Consider the following 17853-nt stretch of genomic DNA (forward strand, 5'->3'; position numbering starts at 1 on the left):
ATTCTTTAGATTGAGGAAAAGAAACAGAGAGAGGAAGCAGAGCGAGAGAGACTGAGAATTGCAGAAGAAAAAGAAGAAAAACGGCTTGCAGAACAGAGGGCACGAATTCAGCAAGAGTATGAAGAGGAACAGGAAAAGAAAAGAGAGAAGGAGGAGGAGGTGCATTTTTTTTTCCTATTCTGTTTTTCTGCTTCGTCTGCAAGTGAAATCTTTATTTTGACTTGGAAAGATATTTATTATTTACGAAGGAGAACAGCCTTGGAGTACATTTAGAAAATATCAGGTCAATATTCAGTCATTGGATATTATGTTATTAAAGTGAAAGATTAAGTTAAGCAAAGAGATAAATGGTGACTTTTTTAGGCCAAAAAATAGTTTAGACTGAGTAAGGATGTTATAAAAAATGCTTAATATTTCATTGTTAAGCAGATGACATCTTTATGTTACAGAACACAATATCATCTATATCTTCAATTTTATCTCTTTATTTCAGACAAATAAGGCAGCAGATTTTTGAATGGACTATAGAGTGTATGTATGGAGTGTATATTTTTCTCTTTATTTTAAAGCAAAGGCTAAAAAATGAAGAGCTTATTCGGTTAGCTGAAGAAAGACGAAAAGAAGCAGAAAGAAAGAAGAAAGAAGAAGAAGAAAAACATAACCTACAACTTCAACACTACTATGAAAGAGAAAACATAATTGGGGAAGAAACAAAGGTAAGTTTCAGACAAAAATGTCAATTAAAGCCTACTTTCACCCTAAGAGTTGTGGATTTGTTAGCAAAAGAGAGAAAGTGGAGGAGGTGCCTGTGTTCGTCCCTTCCATCTTACTGCTTCGTTTGGGTGCAGTGCACTGAACTTCCTGACTGTGCTTTGTTGCTGTTTTCCCCTCGATGAATGTTCTGGGTTTACTTACCTTAGCCAATTTTAATCTTGTTCCCATGGTCTATGGATCAGCACCCTACGAACTGTTCGTGAGAAAAATACAGAAATTGGGAGTAAGTGTTTGGGAAGTTTTTCTGGGAATTTGTCAAAGTAATTTTATGTCTGTTGAATCTACTAATAAAAAAGTTGAGCTTGAATTGTATACTGTCTTTTTTAAAATTTTCACTTATCTAGTAATTCATTCTCACTCTGTTTTACACATTTGTCCAAAGAAACTGATCGCTCACCACAGACTAGTTTGAAGTCCATATTTCTGAGATAGGAGGTTGACATTCACAGTTAGGTGCATGAATCGAAGTTATTAGACAGAGGTTTTCCTCTCTAGAAAGCCACTTGGCCCTTATGAGGATCCAGTTCACACCCTTGCTCATACGTCAAAGCTATATTTAAAATTTTGTATGCATAAGTGTCACTGGGGACTTGTTTAAAATGCACACTCCTGGGGCTGGCCTGGTGACGCAGCAGTTGGGTGCGCGCGCTACGTTGCGGCGGCCCGGGGTTCGCAGATTCGGACCTGGGCGCGCACCAGCGTACCGCTTGCTGAGCCATGCTGTGGCAGCATCCCATATAAAGTGGAGGAGGATGGGCACAGATGTTAGCCCAGGGCCAATTCTCCTCAAGAAAAAAGGGGAGGATTGGCATCGAATGTTAGCTCAGGGCTAGTCCTCCTCACAAAAAGTAATAAAATAAACATTCTTGGGTCTTTGTATCTACAAAGTATCTGATTTACGAAGTCTGAGGGCAGGCCAGGAACCTGCATTTTCCAAGTATCCTTAGGGGTTCAGATACAGTTGGCCTATGGACCACATCTTGAAAAACTCTATATGTCTTGTAGGTTTAATCCAATTAATTTAAGAAAATTATTTTCAGAAATTTAGATTTATATATATAGTATTTCTTCGAAGCAGGATGCCTCTGGTGTGTTTATGATAACGGTTTGGTACACTGTTTATAACCTACTGTAGATTAACATGAGCCATTTCTGATTGGTTCAGATACACTATTTGATTTATCATCCCAAGGTTTTATGGTGATATAAATGATAAGTATTCACAATTAGAATTTGCTGAAATATTGTTTAAAAGGGAATTTATAAGTAAGATCTATATTTTTGTTTGTTTTGTTTATTTTCAACCTTCTAGGAATGTTAGGCAATACTCTTCATTCTCAGGATATAAAGTTAGATATATATTTCTTCAGCCTTTTAAAGTATATTATTCAAATGTCATATCATTCATATTTTTAATTAAGTTTATTTTTTAGGGCAGTGTTAGGGTTACAGCAAGATTGAGCAGAAAACACGGAGATATTTTATTGTAAAATCGATTTAAGAATGAAAGACAATTGTTAGTTTCCCGCAATTTTATTTCTACCAATTTCTTATAATGTTTAAGAAAAAATGCTATTTCTTAGGAACATACAATTTATGACTGTTATAGTTTAATTGTGAAGTACCATAAAGTTTTAAACCAGCTTTGTTCCATTTAATGCATTTTGCCCTCAATTCTGAAATTATCATTGCTAGCTGTCTTTTTTTCATTTATTTACACCTGATAAATATTTTTGAAAACTCTTTTAGTTTTTACTTTTGTGTCACTATTTTTTATTTAACTTGTATGTTTAGTTTGTTGAATTTGTTTCTTTTTATCCTAATCTGAGAGTTATAATCTTTTAAATGAGGATATCTAAATCTGTTTATGTTTATCATAACCAATGTGTATTTGATCATATTAATTGAATTTGTGACGTATTTTTGTTTCTGCTTCCTTGATAGTTACTTGTTTTCTTATTATGTGGACTGTGCTTTTTTTGCTTCATCCTCTGCAGTCCTTTAGAAGGTTTATATTGTCTTTATAATTCTGTTTGGGGTCACCTAGAGGTCTTTTTAAAAAAGCTTTCTCCTATATCTCTATTTTTATCAAAGTCACCTGTGAAAGTAATATTTGATTTTCTGCTGTGTAAAACGAACAGTTTAATATCCACACATATACTCTGGTCTGGGTTTGTTTTTTTTTTACCCAGATAATTATCACTGCATTTTGTTGGGAGTTTTTATGTTTTTAGCATTTTGATTTTAATGTGAAGTTGGGAACTGTTAGCTTTGTTACACTATAAACTGAAATGTGTTTTATTTTCTTGTGGAGGCATAGAACCCTATTGTGATCTTGTAAATTCCCTCATCCATGATGCTTTTGGTGACAAGGGATCTAGATTTTAGAAGTTGATTTATATTGTTTTCCAAAAAAGAGTTACTGTTTTTTCATATTGTCCTATTTCTTTTTATTATTAAGGTGATTTTTTACTTTGGCTATATTTTTTTATTTTTCTTGCTTTCCTAATATTTGGTATGCTGTTGCTTTACTTAAGTTTGTTGAAATTTTTTATCCTAATCTGAGAGTTATGTTCTTTTACTAGGGATATCTAAATCTATATATGTTTATCATAACTGCTACATTTGATCTTTTGTAATTGATTTTCTGATTTTTTTTTGGTAAAAAAGTATTTTATTAAATAAAAGCAATAGTATTCTGCCCTTCTTAGATGGTCTTGTCAACTATTAGCAGTGCGTGTGTATGTGTGTATGTACATATGTTGGGGTGTGTGTGTGTATATATATATATATATATATTTTTTTTTTTTCCTAGCACTTGAGACAGCCTTCTCCTGTAGTTCCTGCTCTTCAGAACAAAATTGCAAGCAAACTCCAGAGACCTCCTTCGGTTGACAGCATTATAAGTTCCTTCATTCAAGTATATACTTTCTCTTCTGATTTGTTAATCCTAGCTAAGTTATTGGATTGAGGGGATTGAATGAGATTTTCTTTTATCATATGTAGTTAGGTTACATTTTTTCAGATCGGAAATATAGATAATGTAGATAATTAATTTGCTGCTTCAGTTGAAACTGGTAGTACTTGATGCCGTAAAGTTTAAATTCTTTTGAGAAGTCATAATTTAGCAATTGATTCTTGTCAAGCCCTCTCAAGAAGGCCTTTTCTTTGATAAAACATCTGGCGAGCTGTAGTTATGCTAATAAAGTCCGTTATACCTTAGACTGAGCTATAATCAAAAGAGAGCCGGGAAAATGTTCTAGAAGGGTTAATCCTTGAGTTGACTCTTGAAGAATGAGTAGGAATTTGCCATAAAGAGAAGGAGGGTGAGGGACTTTCAGCGTGTGCAAAATCATGGAGGGAAGTGTAAGCTGCATGGCACACATGGCAAATACACTGTGGTTTGGTCTGGCCTGATAATGCCTGACCAAGGTGGCAGAGGAGATGGAGATCAGAACATATACAAGATGTTGTATGGAGTGCTAAGGGGTTTGACTTTAGCTCATAGGCTAGTGAAATAACAGGCTAATTACCAGAATAGAGACAGAATGTTAGAACATCTTCCTGAATGCCACCCTCTGAGATTCTGATTTAGTAAGTCTGTGTAGATAATGTATGGGAATTCATTGTAATATTTTAAGTGGGAGAATGACATGGCCATATTTGCCTTGCATAAGGTTCTTTTAGGCAGTGGTGTGGAGATATATTTTGGAGGCCGTGCAAGACTGTAAACATGGAGACAAGTTAAGCTGCTTTTGCAGAAATCCAGATGTGAGACTTTGAGAACCTAAACAAAGGCAGTGACATTAAGAACTGAGAAGTGCTTCAAGATACTTTAAGAGACACAAATGGTGGTATTTACTGACTCTGTGTGTGGTAGGTAGGAGTCAATGACATCTTTCAAATTTCTGGTGAGGGTTATAGAGTAGGCAGTTGAAAATATGGGTTGTGGCTAAGGAAGGAGCTCTGGACTGGATTTGTAGTTTTAGAAGCCATTAACATTGTTGCTTGTCAAGTGAGTATGATTGTCTAGGATGAGTTCGGAGGAAGTAAAGACGGCTGAGGATGGAACATTAGAGCATTACCAACATTTAAGAAGCAGAGAAAGGAAATAGAGACAAGGAAAGTGACAAAGAGTGGCAATGATATCAGTTGCTACTGGCCAAGTGAAATAAGGGCTTAAGGTGCTCATTGAATGTGTCACTTGGGGATCACTTGGTGACATTGGTGAGAGCAGTGTTAGTGGAGTGATAGAGTATAGAAGCAAAGGCAGTAGCTGTGTGGTGAGGAGTGGGAATGGGAATGGGAATGGTAATGGTAATGGGAAAAGGAAGTTGGCACCATATTGCATTTACTGTTCTTTAAAGAAGCATGGCTATAAAGGGAAGGAGAGGATGGACAATAGATAGTGAGTGATGAAGGGTGAGGTAAAATTTTTTTTTAAAGAAGGGAGAGATTTTTAAGTATAGGCTGAGAGGAATGTGTTTGGAGAGAGGCAGAGGGTGGAGAAAAGAGAATAATTGATGGAAGAGATGGGAGTCACTTATCAGATACAGAGTTACAGGAAAAGGGATTATTTCTGGATGGGGCAAGGAGTCTCCCATTGTGATGGGAAGGGTAAGTTTATAGATTGGATAGGGGAGTTGGGTTTCTTTTACATATAGTGACTTCAAAAAATTACTCTGTGAAGTTTCTGAGTAGGGAAGACATACTGAGTATATCTTTGTCATGAATATTAAACAGGAAAGTTCCGTGTCCAGGGCACAGTCTCCTCCGGTACCTGCCAGGAAAAATCAGCTCCGTGCAGAAGGTAGAGTTAACTATTAAACCTGTAATCTAGAAGATTTCTTTTTTTAACTTTTTGTTCTGAAATAATTGTAGACTCACAGTACGTCGCAAAATAGTACAAAGAGGTCATGTGTACCCTTCCCCAAACTTTGTACATCTTACAAAGTACAGTATCTCACCAGGAGATTAACATTGGTGTGCTCTACAGACCTTCATCAGGTTTCACAGTTGTAACATGCACAGATTTATGTGTCCTTGTGTTTGTGTGTGTAGTTCTGTGCATTTTTATCATGTATAAATTGTGTAACTACCACGCAGTCAAGATAGAGAGCTGTTCCGTCTCCATAAAAGAACCTCCTTGTGCTGCCCCCTTACATTTGCACTCTCCTCACTCCAAAAACATTGCTGAACTTTTGAAATTCCTATTTTATCAGAAATGTGTTTATGGGTCTTAATGATATTTATAAATATGATCTGTGTATATAAAGCATTAAAAATAAGTTTTATAAAAATGTCTCTGTGAGCATTTTAGCTTTATGATAAGTCAGGTTATGTTTTAATGTTTAATCTTTTGTTCTTATACCTGTCTCATTTTTTACTTATGGGAATTTGCAGAGGAGAAAAAAAATGTAATTATGGAATTATCAGAAATGAGAAAACAGCTTCGTAGTGAAGAGCGGCGTCTACAAGGGCGGTTGCTCCACATGGATGGTGATGATGAAATTCATATAAGGCAAGTTTCGGATTGCATTTTTTGTTTGTTCTTGAATTTTTTGTGTCCAGGATAAAGAATCATGTCAATCAGAATTTATCCACTAATTCTACAGTTTTGGAACAGGATTACTTAATTTTTATTGTAAAACCACCTTTATTAGAATGGATAGTTTGCATGCATGCTTGAAAAAGTTTTTAACAGATTCTTGGTGAAATTGTAATCACTAAAATTGCCTTTTGCCCCCAAAGAAATCTAGCTAAGTAATTATATTCTGGTGGAGGGACTTGGGGCAACTAATCCAAAATACTACATGATTCTTTGAGTCTCTTTGTAGTTATGTGGTAGGTTTTCTTTTTCTTTCTTTTTTTCTTTACTGGCAAAACAGTTCTTGACTAATAATCTTTTTTGATCCACATTCTTCAATTTTATGTAGATAAAGTTGCCTTCATAGAACATTTGTCCACAACTTTTGAATTTATTCACTTTGAAAATATGGGATATTTAATAAATATTTATTTAACCTAATATAAAATTGAGCATTTTAATTGTCCTTCTGTACTGCCAGTAATATATTTATGGCAATGGTGATCGTGGTGGTGGTGGTAACAGAAGGTTGGGGGTGGGGAGGAAGAAAGAAGAAGTAGTAGCACTTTCTTGAAGGAAAACCAAAAATGATGTCCCTAAGCGTGAAATGTTGAATAGGATTAGACTTAGTGAAGAATCAGTATTGGAAGCAGGCCATTCTTTCAGCTGTGTCTTTAGGATGGATTGTTTGTTTCACTACAGAAATCAGTGACTGACAAATAATTGACTAATTCTGGACCTTATGTACACAAAGCAGAGGGATGCAGAGGTTGCTTGTTAAGCTAATCTAAGTGATAAGGAAGCCTAAGATAGGACAGAGATAGTTGAAACAAGACTAGAAGAAGACACAGGCTAGACAATTATAAAAATAATCTCCGTACTTTCCCTTTCTTCTACAAAATCAGGTGTAGAAATTTAGTTCCTGAGGGGAAAATGATATAGGAATGGAAAATTTCAGGGTTGGAATAATCACAGACAATTACATTTTAAAGCTAATTTTTACGTTTTCCTTCAACAATGTATTGTTTTCTGAAATAGTATTTTCCAGCAAAATAACTTACAGATTACCAAACATTTCTGATCATTTTTTGCAAAAGGACTCATAAATTTTATAAAGCAGTGTTATTCAAACTACAGGTTGCAATCTTTTAGTCGGTTGTAAAAATCAATGTAGTAGGCAACTACCACACTTTCCTTAAAGGGTGTTTATTTTTTTATTGATGTCATAATAGTTTATAACTTGGTGAAATTTTAGTTGTATATTATTGTTTGTCAGTCACCATATAAATGCATCCCTTCACAAATGGTGTTTATTTTTTAAAAAAAAATAAACGGACTATTTTGATATAATTTTAGATTATAGAAAAGTTGCAAACATAGTACAGAGAGTTTCCGTGTACCCCTCACCCAGTGTTCCCTAGTGTTAACATCTTACATTACCAGAGTACATTTGTCATTAGCTGACATTGGAATGTTACTACTAACTAAATTTCAGACCTTTTGGATTTCTCTAGTTTTTCCACTATGTCCTCTTTCTTTTCCAGGATCCAATCAGTACAGGGTACCACATCGCACTGAGTTGTCATGTCTCCTAGTCTCCTCTGGTCTGGGACAGTTTCTGAGTCTTGCCTTGTTTTTCATGTTTGTGACAGTCTAGAGGAGTATTGGCCAGGTATCCTTTAGAATGTCCCCCCATCTGGATTTGTCTGATGTTTTCTCATGATTGGACTGGGATTAAGGGTTTTTAGTAAGAACAGCACAGGGTGCCCTTCTCATCACTTCATATCAGGGGGTATGTGACATCCACATGACATCCCTGGGGATGGGAACCTTCATCATTTGGTTAAAGTAGTATTTGCCAGGTTTCTCCACTGCAAAGTTACTCTTCTTGGGACACAAATCACTAAGTTTAGCACACTTGCAAGAGTGGAGAGGGAGTAGGATTAAGCTCCATCTCCTGATGAGGGTGTTATCTACATACTTTATTTAGAATTCTTCTGTAAGAAAGATTCATCCCTTCTCCTCCCTTTATTTATTTATTCAGTCACTTATTTTTATCACTGTTGCCTCATGTATATTTATTTTGTCCTGTGGGTTACAATACTACATTATTTATGTTGTTGCTCAAATTGTTGCAGCTTTGGCCACTGGGAGCTCTTTCAGGTTGGCTCCTGTGTCCCTTTGACATGACCCCATCCTCTTTTTTGTTTGAGCATTTCTTTACTTTCTGGTACTACAAGATGCTCCAGGATCATCTTGTATTTCCTCTGCTCCAGCCCTAGAATCAGCCATTTCTCCAAGGAACCCTGGTTCCTCTTGGAAAATGATATTTAGAAACCAAGCTCTGGATGCTAAATGTGCTTGTTGCTACTGGGTGTCATTGCTTCTAGACCCTCAGTGGACAGATAATATGTGTATATACTAAGTCATAAACATATCTATAATTGTTCTTATGTCTATCAATTTGTGTATATATTAAATTCATACTGATATCTCTGACTCAAATCCAGTATGTGGTAGGATTTTAATGTAGCATGTTAACTTGCCTAATTATGCTTTGATTAGATTTTTGTTGGCATTCTCCAAGCATGTTCTGGCCAAGTAAACAGAGTGAGGAAATTTCAAGATATAGACAGGCTACATAATGAAGTGTTAACCCAAGGTGGTAATTTTCAATGAATAATTCTTCCATAGTAGGTCAACTTCTTCTAAGTAATTGGGAGGTCAGTATAGTTTTTCTGTATTTACTTTTAGGATATTATAAATGCCTTAACTATTGCAGCTTTCCGTATTCCAGACATGCATATTTGATTCAGTAATAGATTTTTGACATTTTATTTTCATTCATAAATTGAAGACTGTGCTTCTCTTTTCGCAAACCAGTATGATTTAAGAAAGAGAAACTAGGCACGTTTTGTTTTCTCATTTGCAAGTCGTACATAATTTCTACCCCATGGGATTCTAGTGAAGAATAAATAAATGTATTTACTTGAAAGTACCTTATAAATTCTATGTACTAACTGAAGTTAGATAATATATGTTAGAATTACCATTATGTAGCAAGATTTGGTTAAATAATTTACTTTGGTAATTTTTAATATGTATTGTGATCAGAGACATCTCAGGGTTGGTTCTTTATTCCAATTTTATAATAGCTTCACAAAAAGAATCTTTATTCATTAATTTACCACATTGATCTCCTACTGTGTGCTAGGCACAAAACAAACACGAGCCAGCTCATGTGCAAAGATGTAATAACCTAATTCCCAACTAAGCAGCCTATTTAACTGTTAGTGTTAATAGAAACTAGACAGGCGTCCAATTGAATGGCCTTCTAGAGGGCTTTTTAGTATTTGTTTTGCATTTTAGTGAATCTCTGTTGCAGTTCCTATCACCCTAGGTGGTTCCCCATTAGAGATCTGTTTCAACCTTGACAAGGTGGTTTTGTGGCCCTGGTGAGTCCTCCCTGTGAAAAGAAACTCCTGGAGAGCAGGGGTATTGCGTGTTGGAATCTCAGCTATTTCTGTCTAGGTGCTTAGGGAAGATTTAGTGAATAAAGAAATGAAGGCAGGAGTCTCACCAACGCTCTTACATCTATAGCTTAGAGCTGCATTTTCAAAAATAGAAGGGCCTTCCTAGTGCTGTAGAAATCAGCAGGAGATACGTGGTTTTATTTCGTTTTCAGGGCTAGAGATACCATCCCCCATCCCAGTTCTATTATCATCACTCCCCCAAAGCCCCAGCAGAAAATCCCCTTACTAAGCTACCTGCCTGTTATGTTAACTTCCTAGGCATCACAGGACTAGAGTGTTAATTAATTAATTAGGTATTAGCAACTAATTCAGGTTCCCTGAAAGCCTGTTGTAAAATCAGTGTTCAGGACTGTGGATAGTACCCATTTTATTGGGCAGCATATTAATATTGTCTTTCTTTGTATAATTTCTATTTTAGGCTGAGGGAAAGGTAACATTCATTGAGTGCCTAATACATGTCAAGTACTATGCTGGGTACTTTACAATGTATAACTTCACATAATTCTCATGCTGATACGACTAAAAGGGATAGACATTATCTGCATCTTATAGATGATGAATCAAGGTCAAACTGCTAGTAAATAGCAGAGCTGGTCTTTGAATCTTAGTTTCTCTGACCTCAAAGGCTGTGATCTTTCTACTACATGAACATTTTAAGGGAAAGCTTAAACCATTGTACTCTTCTAAAAAGATACAGGGCGTCTGAGCGTTTTGAAAGATTACAAACAATGACCTTATAAATACCCTATTTTTTAATATAGGGGATTGAAATAACAGCTATTAGAATAAATTTTTATGATATACTGTGGTGAAAGATGCCAAATTTCTTTTTTTTTTTTTGTGAGGAAGATCAGCCCTGAGCTAACATCCATGACAATCCTCCTCTTTTTGCTGAGGAAGACTGGCCCTGGGCTAACATCTGTGCCCATCTTCCTCCATTTTATATGGCACGCCACCACAGCATGGCTTGACAAGTGGTGCCTCGGTGCGCGCCCGGGATCCGAACCCAGGCCGCCAGCAGTGGAGTGCATGCACTTAACTGCTACGCCATGGGGCCGGCCCCTCCAAATTTCTTATACAGAGAGTTAAATAGGAACTCAGATTTTCTTCCCATAAAACACATTTATCATAATTTGTCATTTATCTATAGGAAAAGAGAAAGGAATCCCATGGATATATTTGACATGGCTAGACATCGGTTGCAAGCTCCTGTCAGAAGACAGTCACCTAAGGGCTTAGACCCTACTACTTTTCAGAATATTCATGACTTTAATGAGCTGAAAGATAGAGGTAAGTAGAATGCTGCTATTTTAAAGGTATAGCAAGAGTGTTCTACCCATATTCAAGTATCTTTTAAAGATGTTTGTATCCTTTTTCTAAAGTAAAGTTTCATTTATGATATTTAAGTGAGAATGAAAAAAACTTCTTTATATTCTAGTTCTTCAGTGTACCAATCTTGTAGATGAAGCTTTAGTTTGGCTAACTATTTTCTTTTGGAGAGCGTTATAGCTGTTAAAGCCTTGGGAGTAGATGAGATCATGTAAAACAGTGTGAAGGGTGGCACTTGGCATTTTATGGAGGATGGACAAAGTAAGATGAGTGTAGGAAAGAGACTAAGAAGGAAAAGCCAGAATGATTGGAGGAAAGCAGGAAAAGCAGGAGAATGTGGTATCCAAGAGCTGAGGGGAGAGAGTGTATCAAGGAGAAAGGGTTGTGTAAGATGAATATTCGAAAGTGTCCGTTGAATCAGAGGTCATTGGTGACCTCAACTAGCTCTTTTTTAGTGGAATTATGGAATCGGAAGCCAGTTAACTTTGGAGTGAGGATTGAGTAGGAGGCAAAGGTTGGAGGCTGTAAGCATAAGACAACTCTTGGAAGAAGCTTGGCTGGGAAGGGGAGGAGAGAAGGATCCAGAGCTAGAGAAACTTGTTAGGATGCTAATGTGAAAAACTATTACAAGAGAAAGAGGCTTAGGATATAGGAGAGGGAGGGAATGATTATTGAAGAGAGCAGGGTACCTGAGTAGGCAGGGGGAAATATAGGATTTTTGAAGGAAGAGAACAGAAAAGATTCGATGTAGCCACTTAGGAGGAGGAGAGAAAGCTTATTAGAGAAATAGGATTGCCAAGGTACACAGAGCCTGCAAGACTGAAAACGTGTAGAGGAACCAAAATATGTGTTATATGGTATTTTTCTTTACAGAGTAGTGGAGGAAGCATATTGTTGGATGTGTGGTCATATGACCTATACCAGATAAACTAGAATTTAAACTTTTCTTCTTTTTCTTATTTTTAAAAATAATATCTGTATTAGAAAGTTTTGAAAATACAGAAAGATAGAGGGAAAAATCACTGTACTCAAACCACCTAAATATAAACACCATTAATGTTTTGGATGTTTTCTAGTCTTCTTTCTGAGCCTAATTAAAACAAAAAAAGTAAAATAAAAGATATAATTATGTTATTTAGTTTTCTCTTGTGTTGTTTGCTTAGATTTACAGGTGTCATCAATTACATATACCATAGTTTTTCTTATGCTATCATTTCGATTACTTACTATATGACAGGCATTGTATTAAGCTAGTGGATCTCAGAGTTTGGTGAGGACCTCACAGGGGACCCATGAGCTCAAAATTGTTCTTGTTATAAACTAAGGCATTATTTGTCTTTTTCATTTATTCTCTCATGTGTGTACAGATTTTCCAGCAGTTACATGGCATGTGATGACCTCATTGTTCTGAAGTTAGTAGAATGTGTGCTTGTGTATTCTCACGTTTTAAAAATTTCTTAGTTTTAATTTCTGATGTGGGGTGTGTGTGAGAGAGAGGGAGAGATACACATAACTAAAAGCTCCTTGGGGTCCTCAGTTTTTAAGAGTGTAAAGAGGTCTTGAGACCACAAAGGTTTAAACCATAAAATTGAGCCATTGGTCTCCCTATATTACCATCGCTAGTCCTCATTCATCGTATGACTTAGTTGTTGATATATTTTGTTTTCACAGAGAGGAAACTGAGTCTGGAAGTGGTCCAGTCCAAGTTTGTGTGTCCAGAGTCTCTTCTGTTAACTTTCCTCTTAATCATTTTCTAATTCTTAGATATTCAACATGCTTCCCATTTTTCACTATTATATTATTTTGATAATTTCTGATCATAAAGCTTGTTATATAGTTAGGTTCATTTCTTTAAATTATATCCCAGAAGTGTAATTAGTAGATGAAAGGGAATAATATTTTCAAGCCTTTTTAAGTATATGAACTCTATTTTTATTCTCAAGATTTAAAAATTAATGTTTAACATTTTCATTCTAATCAACTGATATTCTTGGACTTGTGGCATAGGTGAATTCTTAGACTGTCATTTCCTCCAGTAATGAAATCCTTCCTAAAGTTCCAGCCAGCCTGCATTTATCTTGCTTTTTGCACGATATTTGCAAAGGCTAAAATATTAATTGGCCAGTAACATTACGTTTTCTTTTTTCTGGTGTATTTTAGGGAGTGGCTGTGATTACATTATCTCATGGTTGCTTGCATTATAGCCATGTGACTGCTCCTTGGATATACCTGTACATGGTTGCCCTGCTGCATGCTCAGGGTGGCATGTTGGGGGGCGTGGGGGAGGTAGGGATGGAGAAGGCGCCAGTAAGCTGCTGCTTGTTCTGGGGGCCTCCTTATACATTATCAGTGTGATGTAAGTTTGTGAAAAGACATTTATTTAAAGAATATTAATTTCATGTTCTTTAGTTTTATGATGATTTTAATGTCCCTTGACTTTGGTGATGTCCCATTATTTACATTGTTCCTTGACTTTGAAATTAGGTTACTCATATGTTACTTATAGTGAAGTTTTATAAAATCTCATTTGAAAACAAGATTTAACTTAGTTATATAACTTATTTTTTGCACCAGATTCAGAAACACGAGTTGATCTGAAATTTATGTACCCGGACCCTCCAAGAGATCGTCACACCTTAGAGATTCAGCAGCAAGCCCTGCTGAGAGAGCAGCAGAAGAGACTGAATAGAATAAAAATGCAGGAAGGTGCTGAAGGTAAGAAATAATCATTACTATTTCAAATACTATCAATGGGTTGTTTTTTTGTCAGCTTTGTTTCTCCATCTCTTGTATCGATTTCAGTCCCGGGCAGGCTCCCTTCACTGGCCTGTAGTCCCAGAAAAGAACAGGTCCCCAAGAGGGCTCTGATTGGGTTGCCTGGGATCATGTATCCATGCATGAGAGGGGGCCCAGCAATTCACTGTAGCCTGAGGATTGAATCCCTTGACTAGGCCAGGTGGCATCTGCACCAGAAACTAGGAACCAAGGGAAGGAATGCTGGGCAAACAGATTAGTGCCCTACGGGGCATTCCTCTACATGTGTGTCTGTGTGTGTGCGTGTGTGTGTCTAAGTTTTGGTATGGCATAAAAAAATCTGTAAAGCATCAGACTGGCGTATGCATATGTTTTTGTATAATTAGGCAATCAACAGATACTTTCTGAGTGCCTACTCTAAGCGCAGGTACTGACCCATATCCAGGAGATATGCTGATGAGTGAAATATGCTGCTGCTCTCAAGGAGCTTAGACTGTATTAGAGAAGTCAGACACTAAATAAGTGTAAGTGTGATGATGCTGCAAAGGAGAAATCTAGGGTCCCTTGGGAGTGTGTAACTGGGTGGGCAGGCACCTAGAGGCAGAGTGGAGCTAGTTGCTTCAGAGAACATTGATGGGCCCTATTGACCTGGGTGTAGTGCATGAGCTCACACATATTTCACCAGCTTTGCCAGCATTCAGGCCATTGAGGGTAGCCATGGAAAATGAGTTATAAAAACACAACAATCAGGTAATAAGAATAGGAGGAAATGGTCCTACCAGTTGTTTTTAGGGAAATTTAAAACCCTACCTTGGCAGGCTAGTCTGGCCTTCAGAATTTGAGGAACATTTTTTGATGACGTGAGACAGTATCACAGGTGTAAGTGGTGTACCACTTTAGGCCCAGATCATAGGTCAAGACTTTGATAAAAATTGATGTAGGGAAAGTCTGTCCTCCATCTTGTACAGAATTTTTAACAGTGGTCTCATAGATCACCTTCTGACAGCAGAATAACCCAAATCCAGGACCGGCCCCGTGGCATAGCAGGTAAGTGCGTGCGCTCTGCTGCTGGCAGCCCGGGTTCGGATCTTGGGCGCGCACCGCCGCACCGCTTGTCAGGCCATGCTATGGCGGCGTCCCACATAAAGTGGAGGAAGAGCGGCACGGATGTTAGCTCAGGGCCAGTCTTCCTCAGCAAAAAGAGGAGGATTGTCATGGATGTTAGCTCAGGGCTGATCTTCCTCACACACAAAAAGAATAACCCAAATTCTATGATAAATCGTAGGCATATCATCAGGAGAGAAGAGAGAAGCAAGTACATTCTTAAACCTTTACATCCATTTTGGTGGAATTTTTCCTTAGGAGACCCAGTTGATGATCTGATCTAGTGTTATCTTGGCAACTTAGATTGATTAGCCCAAAAGTAGTCCTCAGTCTGCATTTTGGCACTTAGGGTATCCATTTCTCACGGCAACTACCCCTCAACTTCCAGCAAACACTATGATGATTTAATTCATAAGAATATGGTTTAACTATGAAACAATCACAAACATGGCTATAAGATAGTCTAAGTAGGAATACAGGCTATCGTTGGCAGCCTATTTATTCCCAAAGGCAGTATCTAAAAGGACAAAATGCACTATTCAGAGGAACATGTAGGAATGCTGGTCACATTGGAGGGGTCTTTGGGATACCTGATCCAAAATCTTTGCCCCTGGAACCAGGTGCCTGGAATTTAGCTTCCTTCAATTTGATGTGAGGGAGTCCCCTTTTTAACTCCACTCAACCACTTTCTACACAGAGTGTAGAAATATGAGAGAAGATAGTGAAGAATCCTGTATTATTTTCTTTTCTGTAGGCATTAATTTTAAGTTCACAATATTCATTAATGTGAATGGGAGAATTTTATCCAACTAGAGTGGATGCTGGGTTATATTTATTAATAGACAAGTAGTATCTTAAAAACATTCTGAAATGCAATAGTTGAAAAGTAATTTCCAGTAGAGAGGTAGTCACAAAAGATATTCTAAAATTTATTTTTGTTTTTTACAGATTTTCTAACCTTTTAATTTGTTTTTGTTCTCCATTGACTACAGTTGACTTGGATGCCATGCCAAGTGCTAAAGTGCGAGACTACAGAATGGTGAGAAATCAGTTATAATTTTTCAAGTTAGTTTTTGGGGGTAAAAATTTTAGGAATATGATAAGTGAGCATTCCAATTTTGAATTCTTCAGGAATATTGAATTAATAAAGAGTTTAAATCTTGTCTCATCAGTATGGTGGATAGCTAGAGATGTATTAGTATAGTATGTAGAGAAAGCATATTGTAACGGCTAAGAACAGGACTCTCGAGCTAGGCTGTTCCAGTTAGTCTGTTTTTAGCTGTGTGACTGCAGGCAAATTATTTAATCTTTCTGAGCCTCAGCTTCCTAATCTGTAAAATGGGACAATAGTACTTACCTCTGAGGGTGGCTATAAGGATTAAATTAATTATATTTGCAAGGTCCTTAGGGACAGGCCTAGTATGTAATAATTTCTATATAAATGTTTATTAAATAAATAAATAAATAGCTCAAGGATTGTTGTGATGATTAAGTGAGGTAATATATTAAAAGCCCTTAGAATAGGGCCTGGCCCCTAATGAGTACAGTCTAAATGTTTGCTCTCAGTATTAGCAGTAGTGGAATAGGAGAATACAAGTAGTGGTGAGGCCTATAAAGAAAATAAGCAATGTAATGATGTCATAGCCAGCCCTGGTGGTCTAGTGGTTAAGATTCAGTGCTCTCCTTGCTGTGTCCCAGGTTCATTTCCAGTCAGGGAACCACACCACCCGTGTGTGTGGGTTGTCATACTGTGGAGGCTATGTGTTGCTGTGATGCTGAAAGCTGTGCCACCAGCAGGTTCACCCATGGTAGACAGGTTTCAGCAGAGCTTCCAGACTAAGACAGACTAGGAAGAAGGACCTGGCCACCCACTTCTGAAAGAATTGGCCATGAAACCCCTATGAGTAGCAGCAGAGCATTGTCTGATACAGTGCTGGAAGGTAAGAGGATGGCACAAAAACCAGGCAGGGTTCCGCTCTGCTGTACACAGGGTCGCTAGGAGTCAGAATCAACTTGACGGCACTAACAACAACAAGGGTGTCACTCTTGTCCTTAGGAGGTGACATCTGTATGGACTGAATGAAGAGAAGGGATGAGCCATTTTCATTCCACAAATATTTATTGAATACTTACTATGGATCAGATACTATTCTAGGTGCTAGGGATACAGGAGTGAACAAAAGGAACAAAAATCTCTGCCCTCTGAGGGCTTACTTTCTGGTAAGAGGGAGAGACTAAACAAATAAAATATATAGTGTGTTAAATCGTGGGGCTCTGGAGAAAATGATAGCCGGGAAAGGGGGTTGGGGAATACTAGGGTGAGAGGGTTTACAATTTGAAATACAGTGAACATGGAAGGCCTACTGAGTAGGTAGCATTTGAATAAGGACATCAGGGAGGTGGCCATGTGAAATATTGGGAGACACATCTGGAGGAAGAACCTTCCAGGCAGAGACCCCGGACAGGAGTAGGCCTGGTACATGCAAGGAGCAGTGAGAAGGCTGGGAGGCTGGAGAGCCATGAGCGAGGGCAGGTGGGAGCAGACAAGTTAGAGAGGTGATGGGCTGGACTGCAGAGCCTCGGAGGCCGTCCTAGGGTTTTGCCCTTTATGCTGTGAATGTGATGAGAAGCTTCCAAAGTTTTTGAGCAGAGGAGTGACACGATTTGTTTCGTGTTTTAACATGATCACTGACTGCTATTTGTTGAGAATATACTGAGGGGGATAGGAGGCTACTGCTATAATCCAGGTAAGACATAAGGTGATTTAGCCTA

The 17853-nt window shown here is 37.5% G+C and overlaps 1 protein-coding gene across 6 annotated transcripts in view; it reads left to right on the forward strand.

Annotated features, from left to right (window-relative positions):
* The window catches only part of CSPP1 (centrosome and spindle pole associated protein 1), a 233987-nt gene that overhangs the window by 202805 nt on the left and 13329 nt on the right, over window positions 1-17853 (forward strand). For all 6 annotated transcript variants that reach the window (XM_058528814.1, XM_058528816.1, XM_058528815.1 and 3 more), the window contains 8 exons: window positions 10-159; window positions 570-716; window positions 3590-3694; window positions 5518-5584; window positions 6178-6295; window positions 11045-11184; window positions 13798-13938; window positions 16074-16120. In XM_058528814.1, the coding sequence (XP_058384797.1) occupies window positions 10-159; window positions 570-716; window positions 3590-3694; window positions 5518-5584; window positions 6178-6295; window positions 11045-11184; window positions 13798-13938; window positions 16074-16120 (915 nt within the window). The remainder of the gene's footprint in view (window positions 1-9; window positions 160-569; window positions 717-3589; window positions 3695-5517; window positions 5585-6177; window positions 6296-11044; window positions 11185-13797; window positions 13939-16073; window positions 16121-17853) is intronic.

The sequence above is a fragment of the Diceros bicornis genome, chromosome 33, assembly GCF_020826845.1.
Source record: "Diceros bicornis minor isolate mBicDic1 chromosome 33, mDicBic1.mat.cur, whole genome shotgun sequence".
NCBI classification, from domain to species: Eukaryota; Metazoa; Chordata; class Mammalia; order Perissodactyla; family Rhinocerotidae; genus Diceros; species Diceros bicornis.